The sequence below is a fragment of the Lissotriton vulgaris genome, chromosome 2_1 (genome assembly GCF_964263255.1).
Source record: "Lissotriton vulgaris chromosome 2_1, aLisVul1.2, whole genome shotgun sequence".
In the NCBI taxonomy this organism is placed as follows: Eukaryota; Metazoa; Chordata; class Amphibia; order Caudata; family Salamandridae; genus Lissotriton; species Lissotriton vulgaris.
Window position 1 is genome coordinate 283,820,218 of NC_141687.1, and position 20,093 is coordinate 283,840,310.

Consider the following 20,093-nt stretch of genomic DNA (forward strand, 5'->3'; position numbering starts at 1 on the left):
CCCGCCTCCTGTCCACCTGACAGTGCGCAAAAATCCCCCAGCACAGAAGTGGCGCCACCCGGGTCCCTCCAAGAAGATCTAGCCCAACTGGCTAGTCTCTGGTCCACTGGTGCATCCACTGGGAAACTCATCCCCCAATCACTCCTCACGCTGGACTCCTGTACCCTCCCTACCGGAGCGGTACTGCCGGACACTGGAACCCCTGGAGCTCTAGTTACAGAGGCTCCAGGTTCCCTAGGCACTAGGAGATCCTCCTCAAGTGTACTAACAGGACAGCCTAGGTACCCAACCTGGTGTTCCCTCAAGAAACCACCCAGGCTCTGAGATAGGGCTTCGGGCCTCTGGGGACTCTCAGCCTCCCACTGACTCCTGCTCCACTGAGCCAGATAGTCAGCCCCTCCACCTCTCTCACTATACTGGGACCTAGCTGGGCTACACTGAGCCTCTTCCACCACGCTGGGCTGGAAGCTCCCTGTACCACTACTGTTGGACTCACTCTCTAACGACTCTACAGAACCTCTGGCACTCTCCCAGCGGTCTGCTTCACTTGCAAGTTCCCAAGGATCCATGTTTTCACACCTCAACAAGTGTTGCCGCAACTCCGGCCAACAACGACTGAGCACCTGCTCCTTGAGAATAAGATCAAACAGTTTGTCATAATCAGGTCCCGTGGGAACCTCTAACCACTCAATCAGCGCACAGTCCCCTGCAAAATCCTCCCAAGACTGGTGAGACAGTTTCCTACTGCCCCTGAACTTCAACCTATACTCCTCTTCTGGGGAAACAGGTACCATACTCTGGGAACTGGGACTTCCTGCACTGAGATTCAAATAGCTGCCACCACTGGACCCAACCCTCCCTGGGGGATCCAGAAAATTATGACTGCGGTCAGGGGATAACCTACACTCTAGGGCTATCTTCTCCCTGGCCAAGGCCCTCTCAGCCTCTGCAGTCCGCTCATTCACACCCAGCTGCGCCATCTCTCTGGCATGCTCTAACCTGAGCTTCTCCATGGCCAGCTGGTGCTCCCTCTCTTCTCTCCTATCCACCCACTCCTCTGGGGACAGGGAAAGGGATGGGGTGCTACATCTGACACTGGACCCAGCAAGGGACTCCCTATCTATGGGGTCCTCGCTCTCTGCTGGCGCCCAGCCACTGTCAAACTCACTCTCCACATCAGACTCTTCAGGGCTCCCCTCAGACCCACCACCCTCATGGTGTGCGGTCCGGGCCCTCTCCCTCTCACTGTGCTCACGCTCCCAGTCACTCTTCTGCCACAGGATCATGTTATCCCTAAGCTTGGACTGGGTGTCTGACTCACTCAGTGGGATGTCTCTCTCCTCACAAAACCGTACCAACTCATGCACACTGTACTTAAACAGGCCACAAAGGTTAAAAGGAGATTCCATCTTGACAGGATGCTCACAGACACGTGCAACACAAGGGACCTAGCAATCTGAAGTAAAAGTACACAATTCCAAAATTTCAACAATCTCCTTATCAAAGAAAACTCATACTCATGCGTCCAGGAAAACACACCATTCATCCACACACACCCTCCCCTCGGATCGGTAAGGCAGTTTCTACCACCCCTGACTTCTCAACCTGACCACATGTGACACAGGTACCAAACTCTGGAAGCAGGGCGGGGGACAAATGTACTGAACACAATTATCAAATGACACTCTTCAGGAGAAGCAATAATGGAACTTAACCAAAAACACAATAATCCCCAAAAATGTGGTCATCTAAAATGCAGAGCTTTGTAGTGGCCAGTTGCCACTGTGGTACAACGCAAACACAAATTCTTATCCTCACCGCTTGCCGCCAATGTTAGAACCGGGACCCTGGCCGGCCAAGACTCGCGTCGAGGTCAGTCAGGGATCGCCATTTCTAAGTGTCAGGGCAAGGGAGTCACACACCAAGGCAACCCCCACTCGCCCTCTAGGTAACGTGGCGCGAGCAGTCTAGGCTAAACTTGGAGGCGATGTAAGTTAAGCATTTGCGCACGCACCCCAGCAACAACAACCAAGGCCCACCACAAAGGAAAACTCCACACAAGGTTATATAAAAAATAGCCTTTGTATTCCAATAAACATACATTAGATAAAACACACACTTTACATTGTGCCAGAGGCACGGGCAGAATTTACAAGGGGAATTATATGTACAAGGGACAGGGCCACATGGACCACTGTCAGGGTATGCACTTTTAGAAATGACACTTTTTAGAAATAGCACTTTTTAGATCATAGAATTATCACTGTAGCACAAAAATAACATACAACCAGTCACTACTGGTACCAGGTGAGCACCACCTATGCAACCCTCACTATCTTAGGAGATTACACTAGGGAACCTGGGCTCTGCTAGCACCACCTGTACTAGCAAGAAGAAAACCACCTAAGTATTGCTATACCTGTAGGGGTCTAAGGAAGGAAACACATGATGCATCACAATACATTCAGCGGTGTAAAAGGACAAAGCACAAGAGAACACATGATGAATAATCTACCCATTCAGAGGTGTAAGCAAAAACACACAGTTGCGCAAAACTCAGATAAGTCACCACCTGTGACAGTCCCTAGGCCAACTGGCCTCTCTAGGGCTAGGACGCCCTGTGTCCCAAAGTCAGGGGGCCTAAACGTGGCAGTTGCCCACAAAGTGCTGGGCAACTGGTGCAGGGGAAGTTAGGGCAACGTTGGAGCCTCGTGGGCTCTAGAACAAGAACTGGCACCCTGAGCCTCTCTCCGGCTCTTCAACAGGACGGGGCACTCGAGCCTCTCAGGGCTCGCAAAGCAAAAGGCGGGCTGGAGCCTCTCTGGGCTCAAGAACGAGGAAATGGCACCCTCAGAGCCTCGCAGGCTCTGCTTTCCAGAACAACTGTGCCCCAGAGCCTCTCAGGGCTCTCAAAACGACTATGGGCACAAGAGCCTCTCGGGGCCCAATATATCCAAATTGCCCCCAGGAGCCTCGGGGCTCCTAATCTCAAGGCGGCTGCGTTGGAGTCCCTCACGGGGGACTCAGAGCAAGGACAAATGCCCCCAAGAGCCTCGCAGGCTCACAGAACGAATTGCCCCCAGGAGCCTCTCTGGGCTCCTCAACACTGATGTGGGCGGCGGGGCCCCTCTCGGGGGACCCTCGAACACGTGGGGTGCTTTGGTTTGGAGTCCCCTCCTCTGGGGGACTCGAGATGCTTGCAATGCCCCCGTGAAGCCCTCGTGGCTTCACTCTGACATCTAGCGCGAGCTCGCGCTACCAGGGGGGGGGGGGGGGCGGACACCGACAATCTGTCCCGGCGCCCCTCCCTTCCCTTCTCGTCACTCACCGGCTTTTCTCTGGCAGGCGGCTCTCCTCACGGGATGCGGGGCTCTCCCCTCACTCGGGGCGCCTTGCCGGGGACTTCGCTTCAGCTTCCCGGCTCCTCTCCTCGCTGCTCGGCTGCGGGGCGGGACTTCCGGTTGCTTCTCCCGGGGCCGCGCTGTGATTGGCCGGCCGGCCGGAACACTTCCGGGTCGTCGCGGGCAGCGCGGCGGCCCGTTTTAGGCAGGCAGGCAGCTTCCCAGGATCCGAGGAGTGGGCTCCCTCGTGAATCCAATAAATCACGGACCTGGGCAATGCCGGGTGGGCACCGGCCTTCACGAACAAAGCGTTTCCCAAGCGCTATAAAGGCCAGTAAAGTGCTCCCAGCGCTAAAGTGGCAAATAAAGCGCTATTAAGCGCTGGGTCACCACAGAGCGCTCTCAAGCGCCAAAAGGCAATACAAAGCGCTCCCAGGCGCTGGGGGCTAATAAGCCCAGCAAAAGTTCCTCAGGGCAGGCAGGGGGGCAAGGCTGGGCCAGAGCCAGCACACTGGGTCTCCAGGCAGGGAGACTCCCCAAGTGGCGGTCCTTCTGGCCCCAGCAGCAGCAACAGCCCCCTCTGGCAGGATCCAAAAGAAGAACATTTTCAGTGGGGACACAGCCCCTTCTTATACCAACAAATCCTTTGTTACAATGTGCAGGGTGGGGGGGGAAAACCAGTCGCAGCTGGTTCTGGAGCACTCTTGATGGCCCAACCACCCATTTCATTCACTGGGGAGGCTAGGGTCATTAGACACACCACAGGGGGGCGGAGCCAGCATTGTGTGGGGAAAACCCAGCCCATCCAGGACACAGGTACACTCCTCCCACACATCACTCATGCTAATCTCCCACTCACCACCGGGCAGACCCATCCAGACTTCCTGGAGCCTGGCATGCCAGCCAGCTCCAGCCAATCACGCTCCAGCACCCTCACTGTACACATATCTCAATGTCCAGAAGTAGCACTTCCCAACTAGACACACACATGCCGCAGACACCATCTTGCAGCATTCACTCTCACGAGTTCAGGCATACCAAACTCGAGCCTGCACTCCCCACGCATCAGGAACTACTAGGGACACACACATTCCCCATGCATTCCTATGGGAGGGCAGGCCAGCCATACTACACGCACGCACTTTCACTCTGGGACTCAGGGAAAAGTGCGCAGAGACCCACAAATCACTAGCACAGGGTCACAAATAAGGCAAAAAGTCTAGGGGTGAACCTGCCCTGCGGGCCAAGTCCAACAGAGACTATAACACAGACTGCCATGAAGACAACGATTAAAACACACAGTGAGACTAACACAGACTGCCATGACGACAACCATTAAAACACACAGTGAGAATATAACACAGACTGCCATGAAGACAACCATTAAAACACACAGTGAGACTATAACACCGACTGCCATGACGACAACCATTAAAACACACAGTGAGACTATAGCACATGCTGTCATTTAGACAACCATTAAAACACACAGTGAGACTATAACACAGACTGCCATGAAGACAACCATTAAAACATACGGTGAGACTATAACACAGACTGCCATGAGGACAACCATTACAACATACTGTGAGACTATAACACAGACAACCATGACGACAACCATTAAAACACACAGTGAGACTATAGCACATGCTGCCATTTAGACAACCATTAAAACATACTGTGAGGCTATAACACAGACTGCCATGACGACAACCATTAAAACACACAGTGAGACTATAACACAGACTGCAATGAAGACAACCATTAAAACACACAGTGAGACTATAACACAGACTGCCATGACGACAACCATTAAAACACATAGTGAGACTATAACACAGACTGCCATGAAGACAACCATTAAAGCACATGGTGAGACTATAGCACATGCTGTCATTTAGACAACCATTAAAACACACAGTGAGACTATAACACAGACTACCATGACGACAACCATTAAAACACACAGTGAGACTATAGCACATGCTGCCATTTAGACAACCATTAAAACACACAGTGAGACTATAACGCAGACTGCCATGACGACAACCATTAAAACATACTGTGAGGCTATAACACAGACTGCCATGAAGACAACCATTAAAACACATGGTGAGACTATAGCACATGCTGTCATTTAGACAACCATTAAAACACACAGTGAGACTATAACACAGACTACCATGACGACAACCATTAAAACACACAGTTCGACTATAGCACATGCTGCCATTGTAGGAAGGTGGATACCTGACTATGGTTGCCCCCAACTTTTTGCCTGGTGTTTTGCTGGTTTTCCGACTTAGTTGACCTGGGACCCTGCTATTCAGGGCCCCAGGCCTACTGCTCTCTCTGTAAAAATGGATTCGATGTACCTTAGGTACATATCTAATTGGTACTGGGCCACCTTATCAGTCCCTGTATCCAGGGCATAGGTTTACCCAGGGCCTACCAGGGGCTGCAGCATGTATTATGCCACCCCTGGTTGGCCATCTAAATCTGACACAACTGGCTGCACGACAGCTGGGGCAAGGTGGTGTAATCACCCTTTGCTTTAGATATAGTATTCCTATATCTAACCCTAAAATGGACACATGTATTCCTATCAGTCACTCCTATGGCAGGCCTTAACAATCCTGAAGGCAGAGTGCTTGGAATTATGTGAGACGGTGCTCTGGCATGAGCTGAGCCCGTTTGCAGCTTGCGGAACCAAGTCCTAATAGCTGTTCCATGATAACGCGTACCATATACTCTTAAGTGCCTTATAATCCTTGCGGTTATTTGCCAACTTTGGTATCGCTTTATCAAAACATGTCGAGTAAGGTGTCATACGAATTGGAATACTAACCCCTCGCCAATTCTGGCAACGGGGTTAGCATTCCACCCTTCTAGAGGGACACGGCATGTATGTAACTGTGAACCCCGGTTAAAGCTTAACACAGCCTCAGCTCCACAAAATGGATGCTGCCACCACAGACACAAGTCTGACCTCCTGCTGCTGGGAGTCCTTCCAGCGAGGAGAGCTTGGACAAAGGGTTTCCTGTCAGGGGCGGTGCTAGCACCACCCAGACAGGGTTTTGTGTATCCCAGGTAGGCAGGGCAGAGAGGAAGGTGACTGCAAGTGGCACCCCGGTGCTCACTGTGCATATGCCGGCTTAAACCAGTTCCAGGGGCACACCAGCCCCTGAGCTGGGGAAAGTCCGGACAAGGGAGAGGGGTGTAACCACCCCCCTCCTGGTCCCACCCATGGGCAGGACCTAGTCACGTGCCAGCCCCTTTCTTTAGTATAAAGGTAGGAGCGGGCCCCCTTCCCAGATTAGATAATTCTGAATCTTGACTACTTTCCACGAAAGAACTCTTGAACATTTCTGAAGACTCTCCCTTGTGGCTAAGTAGTAGCCACCCTGCACCAGCGGGCACCATCTAAGCGCATGCGGTTTGCTGCAAGTCCATCCTCCGGATCAAGACTGCCCAGCTCGACGAGACCCGGATTCCCTGGCACCTCTGACCTCTACCTACATCATTAGCCCAGCTGAGATTCGTGGGTGTGACGAGACCTGAAGGGACCGGCCATCTTCAAAACTGCACGACGCTTATCCAGCACGACCGCCGAGGGATTCTCGAGTGAGTGCTTTGGGGTTTGAGAAGCCCTAACCCTGAGCAGCTCCAGCACCGAAGTCCAGCCCCCCAGCATCCACGAGATCTGCGTGGGGCCCTTCTGCTCTTTGCTGCTCACCGCGTTGTCCGGCCACTTGCCTGCTGGCTTGTAGCCCTCCTGACGACAAACCACGACGATTGCATCGCTGGTCTGGTTGCTCCAGACTGGCCCTAGCTCCCCTCCAACAGAGGAGCACCCCGGACCCTCCTGGTCCACTCCAGACGCCATCTTGACTTCACCGCGTGGGCTTGCTTTTGCCAAGGTTTGTTGCCCCAATCCTGGGTCCAGCATCGCCGACAGCAGACACCTTCGTGGGACAGCTCGCACCTCCATCCTGGTCGCCGACAACACCTCCTGGTCCGAGAGACTGCAGAGCCCAGCGTCGCCCACTCACCTGGTCGAGGTGACTTCATCCGGTGCCATCCTGGTGCCCACCTAATCACTGGCTAGTGATTAAGAACTGAGTCCCCTCTGCTTTCAGGTCATCTCCATCACCGATCCAGGCTTGGATCACATCGAACTTCATCACTGGTCGCCTGCCAGCAACTTCTTCTTTCAGGCTCCATAGACTGTAACGAGGATTCCCGACGTCTTTTGAACCCTATGCAGCCGCAGCCCCTGGGCTAGGTAACCTGAGCATTTCGGTGCTCCAACGTAGGTTCACTATCTAAGTGTCCAGATCCTTTTTCGTTTTCAGCCTATCTAGTCGGATTCGTCCGATAACTGTAACTTTAGGAGATACTAGCATCCATAGACTTTGTCCCGCATCCCGCGTGAGAGTGCACACTCTGCACCCGATCTCCCTAGGCCTCCTGCTCCTAACCTGAAGGTTCAGTAGTGTAGTCCTAGCGATCCTGAAGCCTCTGGATCTTGTTACTTACCTGCTAGTATTTCGCATTCCACTTTTGTAGTATATGGTTTTTCGTGCCCCTCGGGCATTTGTGTAAATTGTGCAACTTAAAGTATTTTCTTAAGAGTTTTGTTATGTGATTAGCTCCCTGACTCATAAAGAGTTCAGGGTAGACTTGTTATAAATAAATATCCTTTTATTTTCATAACAACTTGTGTGGTGTCCTTTCACTTGGTGTTTAAGGGGTATATGTGATGGTATAACAGCTGGCTTAACACGCCCTCTAGAGTTTAGCCTAAAGACTGCTCTTGTCCATGCTACTAGGATAGCTGGTCTATAAGGTTGACTTACAACCAATCATCAATAAGGGTCGTTTGGTATGATACAAAGTGATCACTAGAATAGTGAGCACTATATATCAGGCCAACTTCTCACAGCCATTTAGACAACCATTAAAACATACTGGGAGGCTATAACACAGACTGCCATGACGACAAGCATTAAAACACACAGTGAGACTATAGTACAGACTGCAATGAAGACAACCATTAAAACACACAGTGAGACTATAATGCAGACTGCCATGAAGACAACCGTTAAAACATACTGTGAGGCTATAACACAGACTGCCATGAAGACAACCATTAAAACATACGGTGAGACTATACCACAGACTGCCATGAAGACAACCATTAAAACATACTGTGAGGCTATAACACAGACTGCCATGTAAATGTATGTAAATGTATAGGCATTTATATAGCGCACTACTTACCCGTAGGGTCCCAAGGCGCTTCGACCGCTGCGAAACCCTTCCTGGCTTCCCTGAGAGATGGTCCCTTAATGGGTATCTCCAGGGTGAGACCAGGCATCCCCGGCGGTCTGGTGGGGCCGTTAGTGAAGATGAGGGAAGCTAATGCCCAGAGTTGCCAAGTGTGATCGCTGATCAGAGTGGGCACCGAGGCGAGAGAATTATCGAGTCCGCTGACCCTGGTCCAGAAACCTGCCGCGCCGGGAATCGAACCCTGGTCCCGGGCCGCCCTCTGCTCTCGGGTCTGTCGCCTCTAACCAGTGAGCCACACTACTTCACTTGAAGACAACCAATAAAACATACGGTGAGACTATAACACAGACTGCCATGAAGACAACCATCAAAACATACTGTGAGGCTATAACACAGACTGCCATGAAGACAACCATTAAAACATACTGTGAGGCTATAACACAGACTACCATGAAGACAGTCATAAGATCACACTGTAGAAGCAGGACCTAGGTTGTTAGGAAGGAAGTCATTAGAAAACACGGTGACATAGTTACATAGACTATTGTGAAGGCACCAATTAAGACACACTGTAACATGGTTACATAGACTCTCGGGGATACATCCATAGCTATGCATATTGTCATGAAGACAGCAATTAGAGCACACTGTGACAGCATAACATACACTATGGTGACGCTGGTCATTAGAAAACACTATGACAGCACCTCATAGACCGCCATGAAGACAACAGCTAGAGCACACTTTGAAAGCAATGCAAGAAATTAGAACACTCTAAAATAAAAAATAAAACTGCTTTTCCTGCAGTAATGTAATCAGAGACGAGAACATACTTTGACAGCTTTTCATACTGTCATCATGACAGTCAAGAGAACACACTATGACAACTTTACATACTGTCTTGAAGACAGCCTTGAGAACACGCTGTGACACCTTTACATACGGTCTTGAAGACAGCCTTGAGAACAAGCTGTGACAGCTTTACATACTGTCTTGAAGACAACCTTGAGAACACGCTGTGACAGCCTTACACACACACATTCTGTCCTATTTCCTATCAGTAATTTCGTGCCTCAGGATGTCTCTTGATTCCTGATTGAAGTGTTGGCAGCCAATCAGATCTCTGCACGCGATCGGGCGGATTCGCGGAGGTGGCGCGTCCCTAGATATACAATTTTTTTTATAACTCCAAAACTACCGAACTGACTTATACCAAATAACAAAAAAAAGTGCCTTTTCTGGACCAGGATCTAGCTTTCTGCCAAATTTGGTGTAATTCCACTCAGCGGTTCGGGCTGTAGTCATGTTCAAAATCCCTATGGGAATTAACATGGAAAACAAATTTTTTTTTAACCCCCCTTTTTCTTAGCCCCCGCTTGACAGTTCATCACAAAACTTGTCATACGCAATAAGACTCACCAGCACCTTTTTTTGGCAAAATTCCGTGAAGATTCGTCAAATGGTGCCAAAGATATAGGCAAGTCAAAAAACGCTTTTCATATGGAAACTAGGTCTTAACTATAATTACCTACTGGTGACTGCCAGTGGGTAATCAATTAATTACTAGGCCTACTTAAATTGCTTAATTTGCACATGTAAATATCCATAATTGTGTTTTTAATTCAGTATGGTTGTTTATATAATGGTATTTATACTTTTATTATGATGTGCAAGCATATTTGTATGTAGAATGTCTTCCATTTCTTTTACTTTGAGCACGAGCATCGTCACTTTAAAAATAGCGATTGTATATGCCGGTGTTGTTGTGTGATCAAGGCTGGTATCAGCCGAAACACGTAATGGCGGAATGGTGCGAGGAATAAATCATCAGCACAAAGTTTCAGGTCTTCTCCCCTGAGGAGGACTTTGTGGCGAGGCTTTGGCATATATTTTTATATGCACACACACACACACATATAAATACAAACACAGATATAAATACACACACACAAGAACCCAAGACCTTTGTGGGTGGCCCCAGCACTTTCAACTGTGTTCCAATGTGTGCCTTCCTTAAAATTTACTTGTAGATAGGCCACTGGAGCAACAATGGTTTGCTATCCCCTCAGAGTCACCTAGATGTTGGCGACCGCTGAAAGCTTGAGCCAGGCTTGAGCCTGAAGCCTGGCTCTGGCTCTGCTTGAGGTCCTGTTGGAATCTTGAACACATAACAAGCCGGGCTGTAATGTGGTGCCTGTATGCCATCCTCACTCTACATAGGATGTGTCGTTATGGTCAGAGCTGACGCCTGTAAAACTGGGAAACCAGGTTTGAGTCTCAGAATCGACTCAACATCCTGTGATTCTGGGAAAATCACTGAATGTCTTGGTGCCTGTAAACAATATAAGTGACCTAGTATAATGTAACTGGTGCTCATGTAAAGCGCATGGCATTCGGGTTAAGTTTGTGCTGTATTTAAAATCTGAAGAAACTGAACTAAAAGGTAAAAACAAGATGCATAAAGAAAAATAAACACCCATTTCCTGGCTTATTTGTACAAAGTAGAACTAGAGAACCTGGATAAATTGTGGCTTCCCTGCTTAAATTCTTTGTTCTAGGGCAAATATTTAATTTCACCAAAACTCTTCTTTCTTCATGTTTGTGCATGAAAGCACTTTCAAATATGTGAGCTCAGAATACCAGTTGTACCAAACTGTCACCGTTAATAAGTACTACTCAGTGAAGTGCTATAATGTGCCCAGTGATCAAAGTGGACTGGATTTGAGGGGCACGGTGTGCCTACACTTTTTAACCTATGAAAGAGAGTTCCTCTACTTTTTTGTTAAACAGCAACCTGGCCATTATGTTTGAAATGCTTCAGCTGAGGTGTAAGGCAGGGAGTCTCCTGTGCTGTGAAACCAAAGGTAGGGCAGACAGCTAAACAGAGCCTTCCTGTTTGGGTGCCTGTTTGTCTGAAAGAAATGTAAATGTGTGTAACTGTTCAATCTGCAAAAGTGCTTGGAAGCCATTATTGCCTTTAGTTGATGGAATCACTTGGCTCTCTGGTTACACACACTGATCTCTGCGTTGCATTATCTAATAGAGTCTTCTTAATGTCTGGTGTTTCCCCTGACTAACTTAACTTGCATTCATTTTTCAGTTAAAGGGGGTGTAAAGTTACCTGAAGGTGAAAAACCGAAAAAAGTTACAGAATACTTTGGATCTCAATTACAAGAAATTAACTTAGAGTGGTGCAGCATGTCATTTGGCTGCGCTGCACTGCGTTGATTCCGAAGCTCAGGGATGCGTCATATCTTTGCTCTCCCCAGCGCTGGCCCACAATTTGCTGTCATGCGCCAACTCAGGCACCTTTGCACCATAGTGTAAGGGTACCTGAGTTGAGGGTTATGATTGTTTATGTGCAGGAAGGTGTCACTTCCAGCACATAAGCAATCTGAAAGGGTGTTTTGGAACTTCTATGTGCGCTGCTTAATGCACCACACAGAGAAGTTGAAAACATAATGTTTTTAATGATTGTTTATGTGCAGGAAGGGACACCTTCCTGCACATAAACAATCACAAGAAGTGACTTTCCGTTCTATGTGTGCTGCAGAATGCAGCACGCATAGAGGGAAAAAACTAGGAGAAATGAAAATATTTCTCCTCATTGCGACTCCCTACGCCTCCCCGTATCCTTCTGACGCAAAAAGCGTGAACTCCCTTTCTTTGTCCCTCCGGGAAGAACCATCAGAGAAACTCTTCCGAAAAAAATTCAAAACGTGGCTTTTCACCCAAGAAGAATTGGTACATGAATCTGTGAGGCACCATTTCCCTGAAGTTTGCAGTAATTTTTAAATAGCGTGGGAACACACCAGTGGGTGTAAGCAGGCGATCTACAAATGCAGAAATATCAAATATTTCCAGGTTTGCAATTTCTCGTAAATCTGGAAATGTGGCAGAAGCCATGGGTGTTGCGGGGGAACTCCTAAGCAACACTCATTGCACGCCCCTTTTACGCAAAATGTTGCTTGTAAAGGGCCATATTTACAACAACACGAAAAGACACGCAGGGTGGCTTTACGTGTCCTTGTAAATATGGGGCATCAGGTTGTGCTGCTGGTGCATCACAAAAAGTGACGCACCGGCAGTGCAAGTTTATTAACCCCTTTGTTTTTTAGCCATGCCTTTGACCCCGCCCCCACAGTCACTCACACCGCCCCATTCAGCAACATCACAGTTCCCATACTTGTTTAATGCACTCCGACTACTGAATGTGCGCTTTTGATGTCAATGCTTACACATGTTAAAGAAATACACGCTTTTGTATTTTAAAGATAGTTTATCATATTTTAGATGATATTTGTTGTATAATTTACATAGCAAATAGTTTCAGGGCTCTAAGATCCGAGCCACAACCTTGGATCGGCTTTGGCTTGGCTCTTCCTGTTAATTTGTTGGCTCGCCCACCTCTAAGGTCACTCCGGTGACTAAATGGCCAGCTGCACTCCTCACGAGTCTCTTCCTGAGGCAGGCTGACTTAGCCTTAACCCGCTCACACGAACCCGTGAGGGCTTCAGTGAGCAGAGCTGTCTGACTTCTACAAAAAGTCGTGTTGTGGCGGGATAATGTCTGGAATCTGAGGACTCATATGTCCAGTTCGCTGGATGTGCTTCGCGTGCTCTAGCTTCTACGGAGATCGCAGGATCACTACTTCTGTGGGAATGTGATGCCCCCGCGTGGACAAATCATGAACATACAGCTTTGTGACACAAAATGGAGCAACCCAATTGTATTGGTCGTTTATGTTACGTGTGAAGGGGCAACGTGACTTACTCATTATTTCAAATGTGAAAAAAGCGACGACGGTCGAGTTAGAACCAGTTTGCACCGTTCCTTCCTATGTAAGAAACAGGTGGAACATACATTTGGTCAACTATGTGTTTGATGTATAAATTGATACAGGAAGAACAAGAGGAATAAGAAACAAAAACAGACGGGAAATAAGTTGAATGAGAAGGGGAAGGGAAAATAGATTAAACAGAAGAAGGTGACGATAGGAATAGAAAAGATACAAGAAGAAATATTGGCGATGGAAAAAAGGAGTGAGCGTGTGTTTTTGTGTTCTGTGTGCAAGTGTGCTCCTGGTCCTGGCATACTGCAGGTCATTCTTGACATATAGGGAAGACACCCATGGTATATGGGTGGGGATTTTTACCCATGGACATATTCAGACCTTAGCATTCTATACACACTGGGCAACATATGGTATAAAAAAAACTGGTGCAGATATATCTGCAGTAGTTATTGACATAAGAGAGGAGAGAATGTGGCCTAACGGCTAGGGCGGTTGAGCTTGGCGCTGGGGAACCGGGTTCGCGGGTAGGATTGTTATGATTTAGGGCACCCAATATTCAATGCTAGCCTATGGTAATTGTAATTATTGACCCATTGGGGCATCGATAGTGCAAGGGGTCATTCATTGAAAAAATGTGGCACTGGCATATAGCACATGATTCTTGGCATAATGTAGGCATGCACATGGGTAACACCCAAGACCAAATGCAGGGCCTGGTTTATAGGTGGAAACATAGTGGACATTTATGGCAACATTTTTGCCTAGTATACTAGAGGTAAGTTCTAGCATATGGGATGAACCCATTACATGTTGGAAAAAAAATGGAATCAGCTCCTTGGCAGGGTCAGGCTTCCTTGACACACCATGACAATGGACTATTTAATAAGCGCTATGTTTTGTTTATTTGTATAGTGCACTAACCACCCATCCAGGCACTTGAGAAGGTGCGTAGATGAGTGTCCCATGGCTTTAGAGAACATTTATGTGAAATTGTGTTTTGAAATGCATAATTTTTTTAATAATCTGAGGGTAGAATTTTGTTTACATTTTGCAAGTGGATACGCATACAGCAGTCTGTTTTCTGTCACAAATATTTCCAATTTATATTTAAAATTGTGTCATTTAATGAACCTGGTTCCATTGAATAGCAGAATATGGATAGAGAGAAGAAGAATCACTATTCATAAATGTCACATTTCGTTTTATGTAGGTACTCAAACAAAATAATTTATCATCACTCAATTGAATGCACTCATTTCAAAGACCTTCGAATGTCAAATTTGATCTGTGGCCAGCTGGTCAGTGATCAGGAGCTCAGCCCACTGCACATTCTTAAAAACAGATTTATTAGTTGGATCACTCCATTGAGATACATTCAAACTACAGTCAACTACTAGCTAAATTGTAGGTTTTCAATAAAAGAATCTAGCAATAAAATCTTTGGCTTCTTTTACAGAACTGCCAGGATCATACCTGACCTCCACCGATCCCTTTTCCATAGAAAAAAGAATGCTTCCCATACATTATAGATCTGGTATTTCAAGAGAATGTGTCTTAAATATTGCTTTCTAATCTCAGCACAGCGGAGACCAAAACAGAAGGAAGTGCATCGTATCTTAAGCTCCTGCCAGGCTACAGATGCACATGACATTACCACCACCCACACCTTTCAAATGTGGCATTTAAGCACCACATGGAAGAACACAGAGCCTGAACCTGCCCACTGACTATCTAATATCATGAGGTGCTAGAGAGCCTCTCCTTCGAAAGGGGCTGTTGCATACGAAGGACGGCCAAAGAGGAAAGTGGTAATCCCTCAGTTCTCTCAGTTCAGGGTAGCTCTACAGGGCGCATCCACTAAATACCGATTGCTCCGCAAGCTATGTTTACCAAGTGCACAAATTGCACACCCATTCCTACTTATGGTCTCCAGAGTAACATGCCGATAGAAAATGTTATTCCCATTCTCACATGCACACTGAGAATGCATACTCTGAACCTGCTATATTTAGCTGAATATTTTGCACAAGGTTTCAACCTTGGCTTATTAACCTTGACTGGGGCGCAAACTCAAGTTTGCACCCAATCGTTATTGGCGTATGGCATCGCACGAGGGCTGGAGTATTGTTTCCAGCCATGAAGGTGGGCCTGCTATTTGCTTATGTGCCTTAATTCATGCACTGCAGCCTGGCATGTCATGGGTTTGGAATCTATAGGCAAACTCTGCTTACACCAGAACTCCAACTTGTTGAACACATGGGAGAGCCAGGAATAAGAGTTTCCATGCCCACCTTTTCCCTTTAATACATTATGAATTTTATGATTTTTAATTTTAACCAACAAATAGTTTATCAAACTGTGAAACCATGCAGAGGCCCGGCTTCAGCCTTAGAACAGAACCTTTGGAAACACATCAAGACTCTTACGTATTAATGTTATTATTCTACAAAGCAGGGTGAGGGCCAGTGGCCCACATCTCACTCTAGAACTAACCCAAGTGATCATTTTTCTTAGGGAGATACGAGTACCACTGATTTAGGTGCTACCACTTATTATTAAGCAACAAGAAACAATTACGTTTCTGTTGTGTGCTATAGGCATGGTTGTCATTTTTTAACATCTTTATTTATGTTTTTTTCAAGGAGCTATTAATAAAAAATTATATACTTCCTCAAATAACACAATCAGAGATCACGTTTACACAGATCACACATAATTGTCCTTCGCTATGTATTTAGAACCTCTGCACATTTTTCTGGTTCTGTCCTGTTGTCAGCGGAGCCATCTTCCCTCTAGTATTAGCCTTCCCCATTCATCGCCCTCCTGTTTTTCTTTCTCCTCCATTGTTAATCACGCTGGCCCACCCTGTATATCTCCCCTACTCCACAGAAGACTTCTCCTCTCTTTCCTCTCTTGTCAGTGCTCCTATTTGGTTTCAGATTCTTGGTGGGTACCGGTCCCTCCATCTCGTGTGTCGATAAATGAATCACATTAGATATTACTTCTGCCCATTACACAAATCCTCTGCTGCCTTCTTACCAGTTCCAATGTCCCTTATCTGCATTTCTTCCGCCAGAGCGCATTGCATTGCATGGTCATCATTAGTAAAAGTATTCACCTGAAGTGTAGAAGGTGCGCCCAGACGCCATGTTGCATTTCCTTTTGCCCTGAAGCTCGGTATAATGCTAAGACACGGCTCCACCAGGACCAAGGACGTCTATGTTGTGATACCAGCCCTTCTTCTTTGTCTGCAGTGATGGCAAGACACTTAACTGCTTAACCACCTCAAATTCCATGTAGAAACGGTGTTAGGCTATTGTCAGCAGGTGAGCAATTACTGAGAGGGCACTTCACCCTATCTCTGGCTCCCTTAATGTAAACGTCCCCCTCTCCACTCTCCCGTCCCTGTTTTTGTGGGGTCTTTTTTCTATGGTCTCAAAAAGAAATGGCAAGCATGGGGGACCCGATCCCAGACCGGAGTTTATTTACTGCCGGTGCTGAGCACTGGCAGGTACTAGGCCCGCTTAAAGCCTCGTTTCCTTGCATTCAGCAGCCACGCTGCCTGTTGTTGGCACCCCGGACAGCCTAATGTGACCCACAGAGACACGAGCTGGGGTGGGAAGAGTGTAGTTGTTCTTGCAAAAGAACGAAGGGGAGGTGTACATGTAAGATTGATAGTCATTACTCAGTTGGATTGGAATTAAAGCAATACATAATGTTAACCTTGTAGTAAACAGACAACATGATACTATATGTACAATAATGTGCAGTGGCAGTCTATGGCACCCTCTGCTAACTTTATTTTGTTTTCTAGAAGGTGTTTCTAAAGAGCTTCATAGCAAAGGGTGTCACAACACTGATAATAAATAGACTAATGGATGAACAGTTCCTTTAATCAGTTAACAATACTATTGTCATTCTTAAGAACATATTAATATTAGTAATAAGAAAATGAACACTGCTGCTATTAATATGAGTGATACTAATAATACAATAAGCTGATACAGCATCTGATACGTCTATGATTCCAGGTTCAATAATAAGAAGCAACGGCTGGACAGGAAAGTTGACAGGAGGTTCAGGCCTGAGCAGTGTCTGCAATTATTGGCTGTTTTTTCTATCCTTATATCATCATTATAAATATTAACAATAGTGTTTAAAACAATAATAGCAAAATCAACAACAACGACAAATTAATGATAAGAATAGTGATGACGAATCTATCATAGACTGATTTAGCATCTGGTGCTTTGGTGACAGTGGATATTAACATTAGAAGTGACGAGCAACTGAATCTCTGCTTCCAGAAGTCGAACTTCAGTTAACTGGCGTCAAACTGAGCAGTAAGCTGCTGTCAGAGATGGGATACACAGGAGATGGCTGTCAAATACCTCTACAGACAACAATCTGAGCAGCTCACACATACACGCGCACACATACACACGTGTTACCTTGTGCCATGGTTTGCCAGGTAACAGCGATTCAGTGAGGCTGGACTCTAACCAAGAACTGGCCAGAGGGTGCGGTCTCCCCGGCAGGACAGGTCCTAGGAGTCCAGGCGAGCCTTCTTTGGAATCCATCCAACTAATTGCTGTTACTTCAAATACCACAGATGTGGGCTTTTGATTAGGGGCACTGCAAAAAAAGACAAAAACACATCAGTAAATAATAGAAAAGGGTAGTGTATTCTACAGTAAAAAGGCAATCTCAGTGCCAGGGGCACTTCGGTCTTATGGGCACCCCACTACATTAAAGATGCCACTTATCTGCCCGCTCACTGGGGCACATGCTAACAACCCTCTCAGAGGGTTGGATCGACAATTGTTGGCCACCGTTGACCACTGCTGGGCAAATGATGAATCTGTAGGGTAGGGTTTGAATCTAGTGGTAGTGGAGAAGTGTGGCTCAATGGTTAGAGGAGGCATACCCGGAAGCTGAGGTCAGACCCGGGACCAGGGTTCAATTCCCGACGCGGCAGGGTCTGAGCCCAAGTGTCCACGGACTCGATAATTCTCACTTCGGTGCCTACTCAAATCACGGGTTCACACTCTGCAACTCTGGGCAATAGCTTGCTTAATCTCCACTACGGTCCCCCGCGGCGGGATGCCTGGCTTTCACCTTGGGGATGCCCAGTACGGGTTATCTCACAGGGAAAAAGCCAGGATGGGTTCCCAATGCAAGCGCCGGGACACCCCGTTGGGGTAGCTGTGCGCTATATAAGATACACTAAAAAAAGAAGAAAAAAAATCTAATACATAACATTGCCCCCCACCTCCGCCAACATCCATCTCAAATATCTTCGTGTCACTCTAGTTTTTAATGTGCGCCACAGGTAGCAGGTGGTGGGCCTCAGCACTTGTTTTCGGGAATGGAACTTACTTTCATCAACAGACTTTGAACCACAGCAGGAAAGTAAAAAGCAGAACAGGGAGAAAGGAAGGAGGAGGCATAGAAAGATACGTCAACAGCAACAATGGCAAAAGGCAGAGATGGAAATAAATCTTCAAGAAGGAGCTTAAGGTACCGGACATGTAGGGGGGTTAAAGAAAGAGACAATAGGTGGAATTAAGACTAAGCAGCCTTGGAATTTAGCAATCCTGGCATTCACCAAAAACAGCGGCAGGCTCCGAAAAACACTTTGGACTGCTACACACATATAATACATGCTCAAATTAAACATTGTGTAGTGCATACATCTGCCCTGCCTGTAACACTGGATACCTCACAGACAAGCTGCATGTAAATATTTGGCTTTGTACATTGTACCTTGAAGTCCAAATCGACCTCGGATAAACAGAAAAGTTATTTTTGTGATAACTAAATGAATCCAACATTTTGCCATGCATATTAGCTGTGAATGTTCTTCTTGGAGTTATAAAGAAACTAAGAAATTGCAATTTAAACCGTTTTCTGTAATAATTATTAATTATTCAAACGATTGTTTAAAGTATGAAGAACTGTGTTTTTAACACCTGAAAATAAACAGATGAAAAATAACTGCAAAATGTTGAAATATGCTTGGACTGTAGTTACATTACTGAATTGGAAACAGGTTCACAACTTTAGATTTAACAGTATTGTGTGGGAAAGAGCATGATTATGAAGCTAAGTTTTTTACGAGGAATAAATTGGTGTTGTGTGTGTGTTTTCTGCCATTAATTTTAGTGGACAATAAACATTATTTGAACTTTTAATCATGGTTAGCATTTGGGATGATTCTTTTTGCAAAGACAAGTATGGTAATAGTGTAGTGAATGCTTTTTCATTTGTATTGTGTATTCAATTCTGTGTATATTTTACATTTGCACGCAAAATACACCTTTTTTGCTTCATATCTCTGCTAGGTAATCACACAGTGACCGAACACTCTTCTCTGGTCTCGACCACCACACATCTTTTAGCTCCCTAGTACAGTTGAAGCCTATTGTGTACAATACTAAAAATGTACAGTGGGTTTTGTCACAGTGCACTGCTTACCAGTGGTCACATTTGTTGTCACTCGTATTTTCTGGCTTTTTATTGAATGGCTTTCCTTGTCCCTCCCCTTCTTCTGTTTGTCTCTCCCCTGGAGCATAGCCTCTTTGCCATCCTTTTGACTGGATAACTTGTATCCTTCCACTGATTGCATTTAGAGAGCTATTTTTTTTCTTTCAACAATTCAT

At 46.5% G+C, this 20,093-nt stretch overlaps 1 protein-coding gene across 1 annotated transcript in view; it reads right to left on the minus strand.

Annotated features, from left to right (window-relative positions):
- Positions 1–20,093, minus strand: part of LOC147729973 (uncharacterized) — a 1,004,770-nt gene that overhangs the window by 970,770 nt on the left and 13,907 nt on the right. The window contains exon 2 of the mRNA XM_086954938.1: positions 17,883–18,066. Within this exon, the coding sequence (XP_086811064.1) occupies positions 17,883–18,011 (129 nt within the window). The 5' untranslated portion in view covers positions 18,012–18,066. The remainder of the gene's footprint in view (positions 1–17,882; positions 18,067–20,093) is intronic.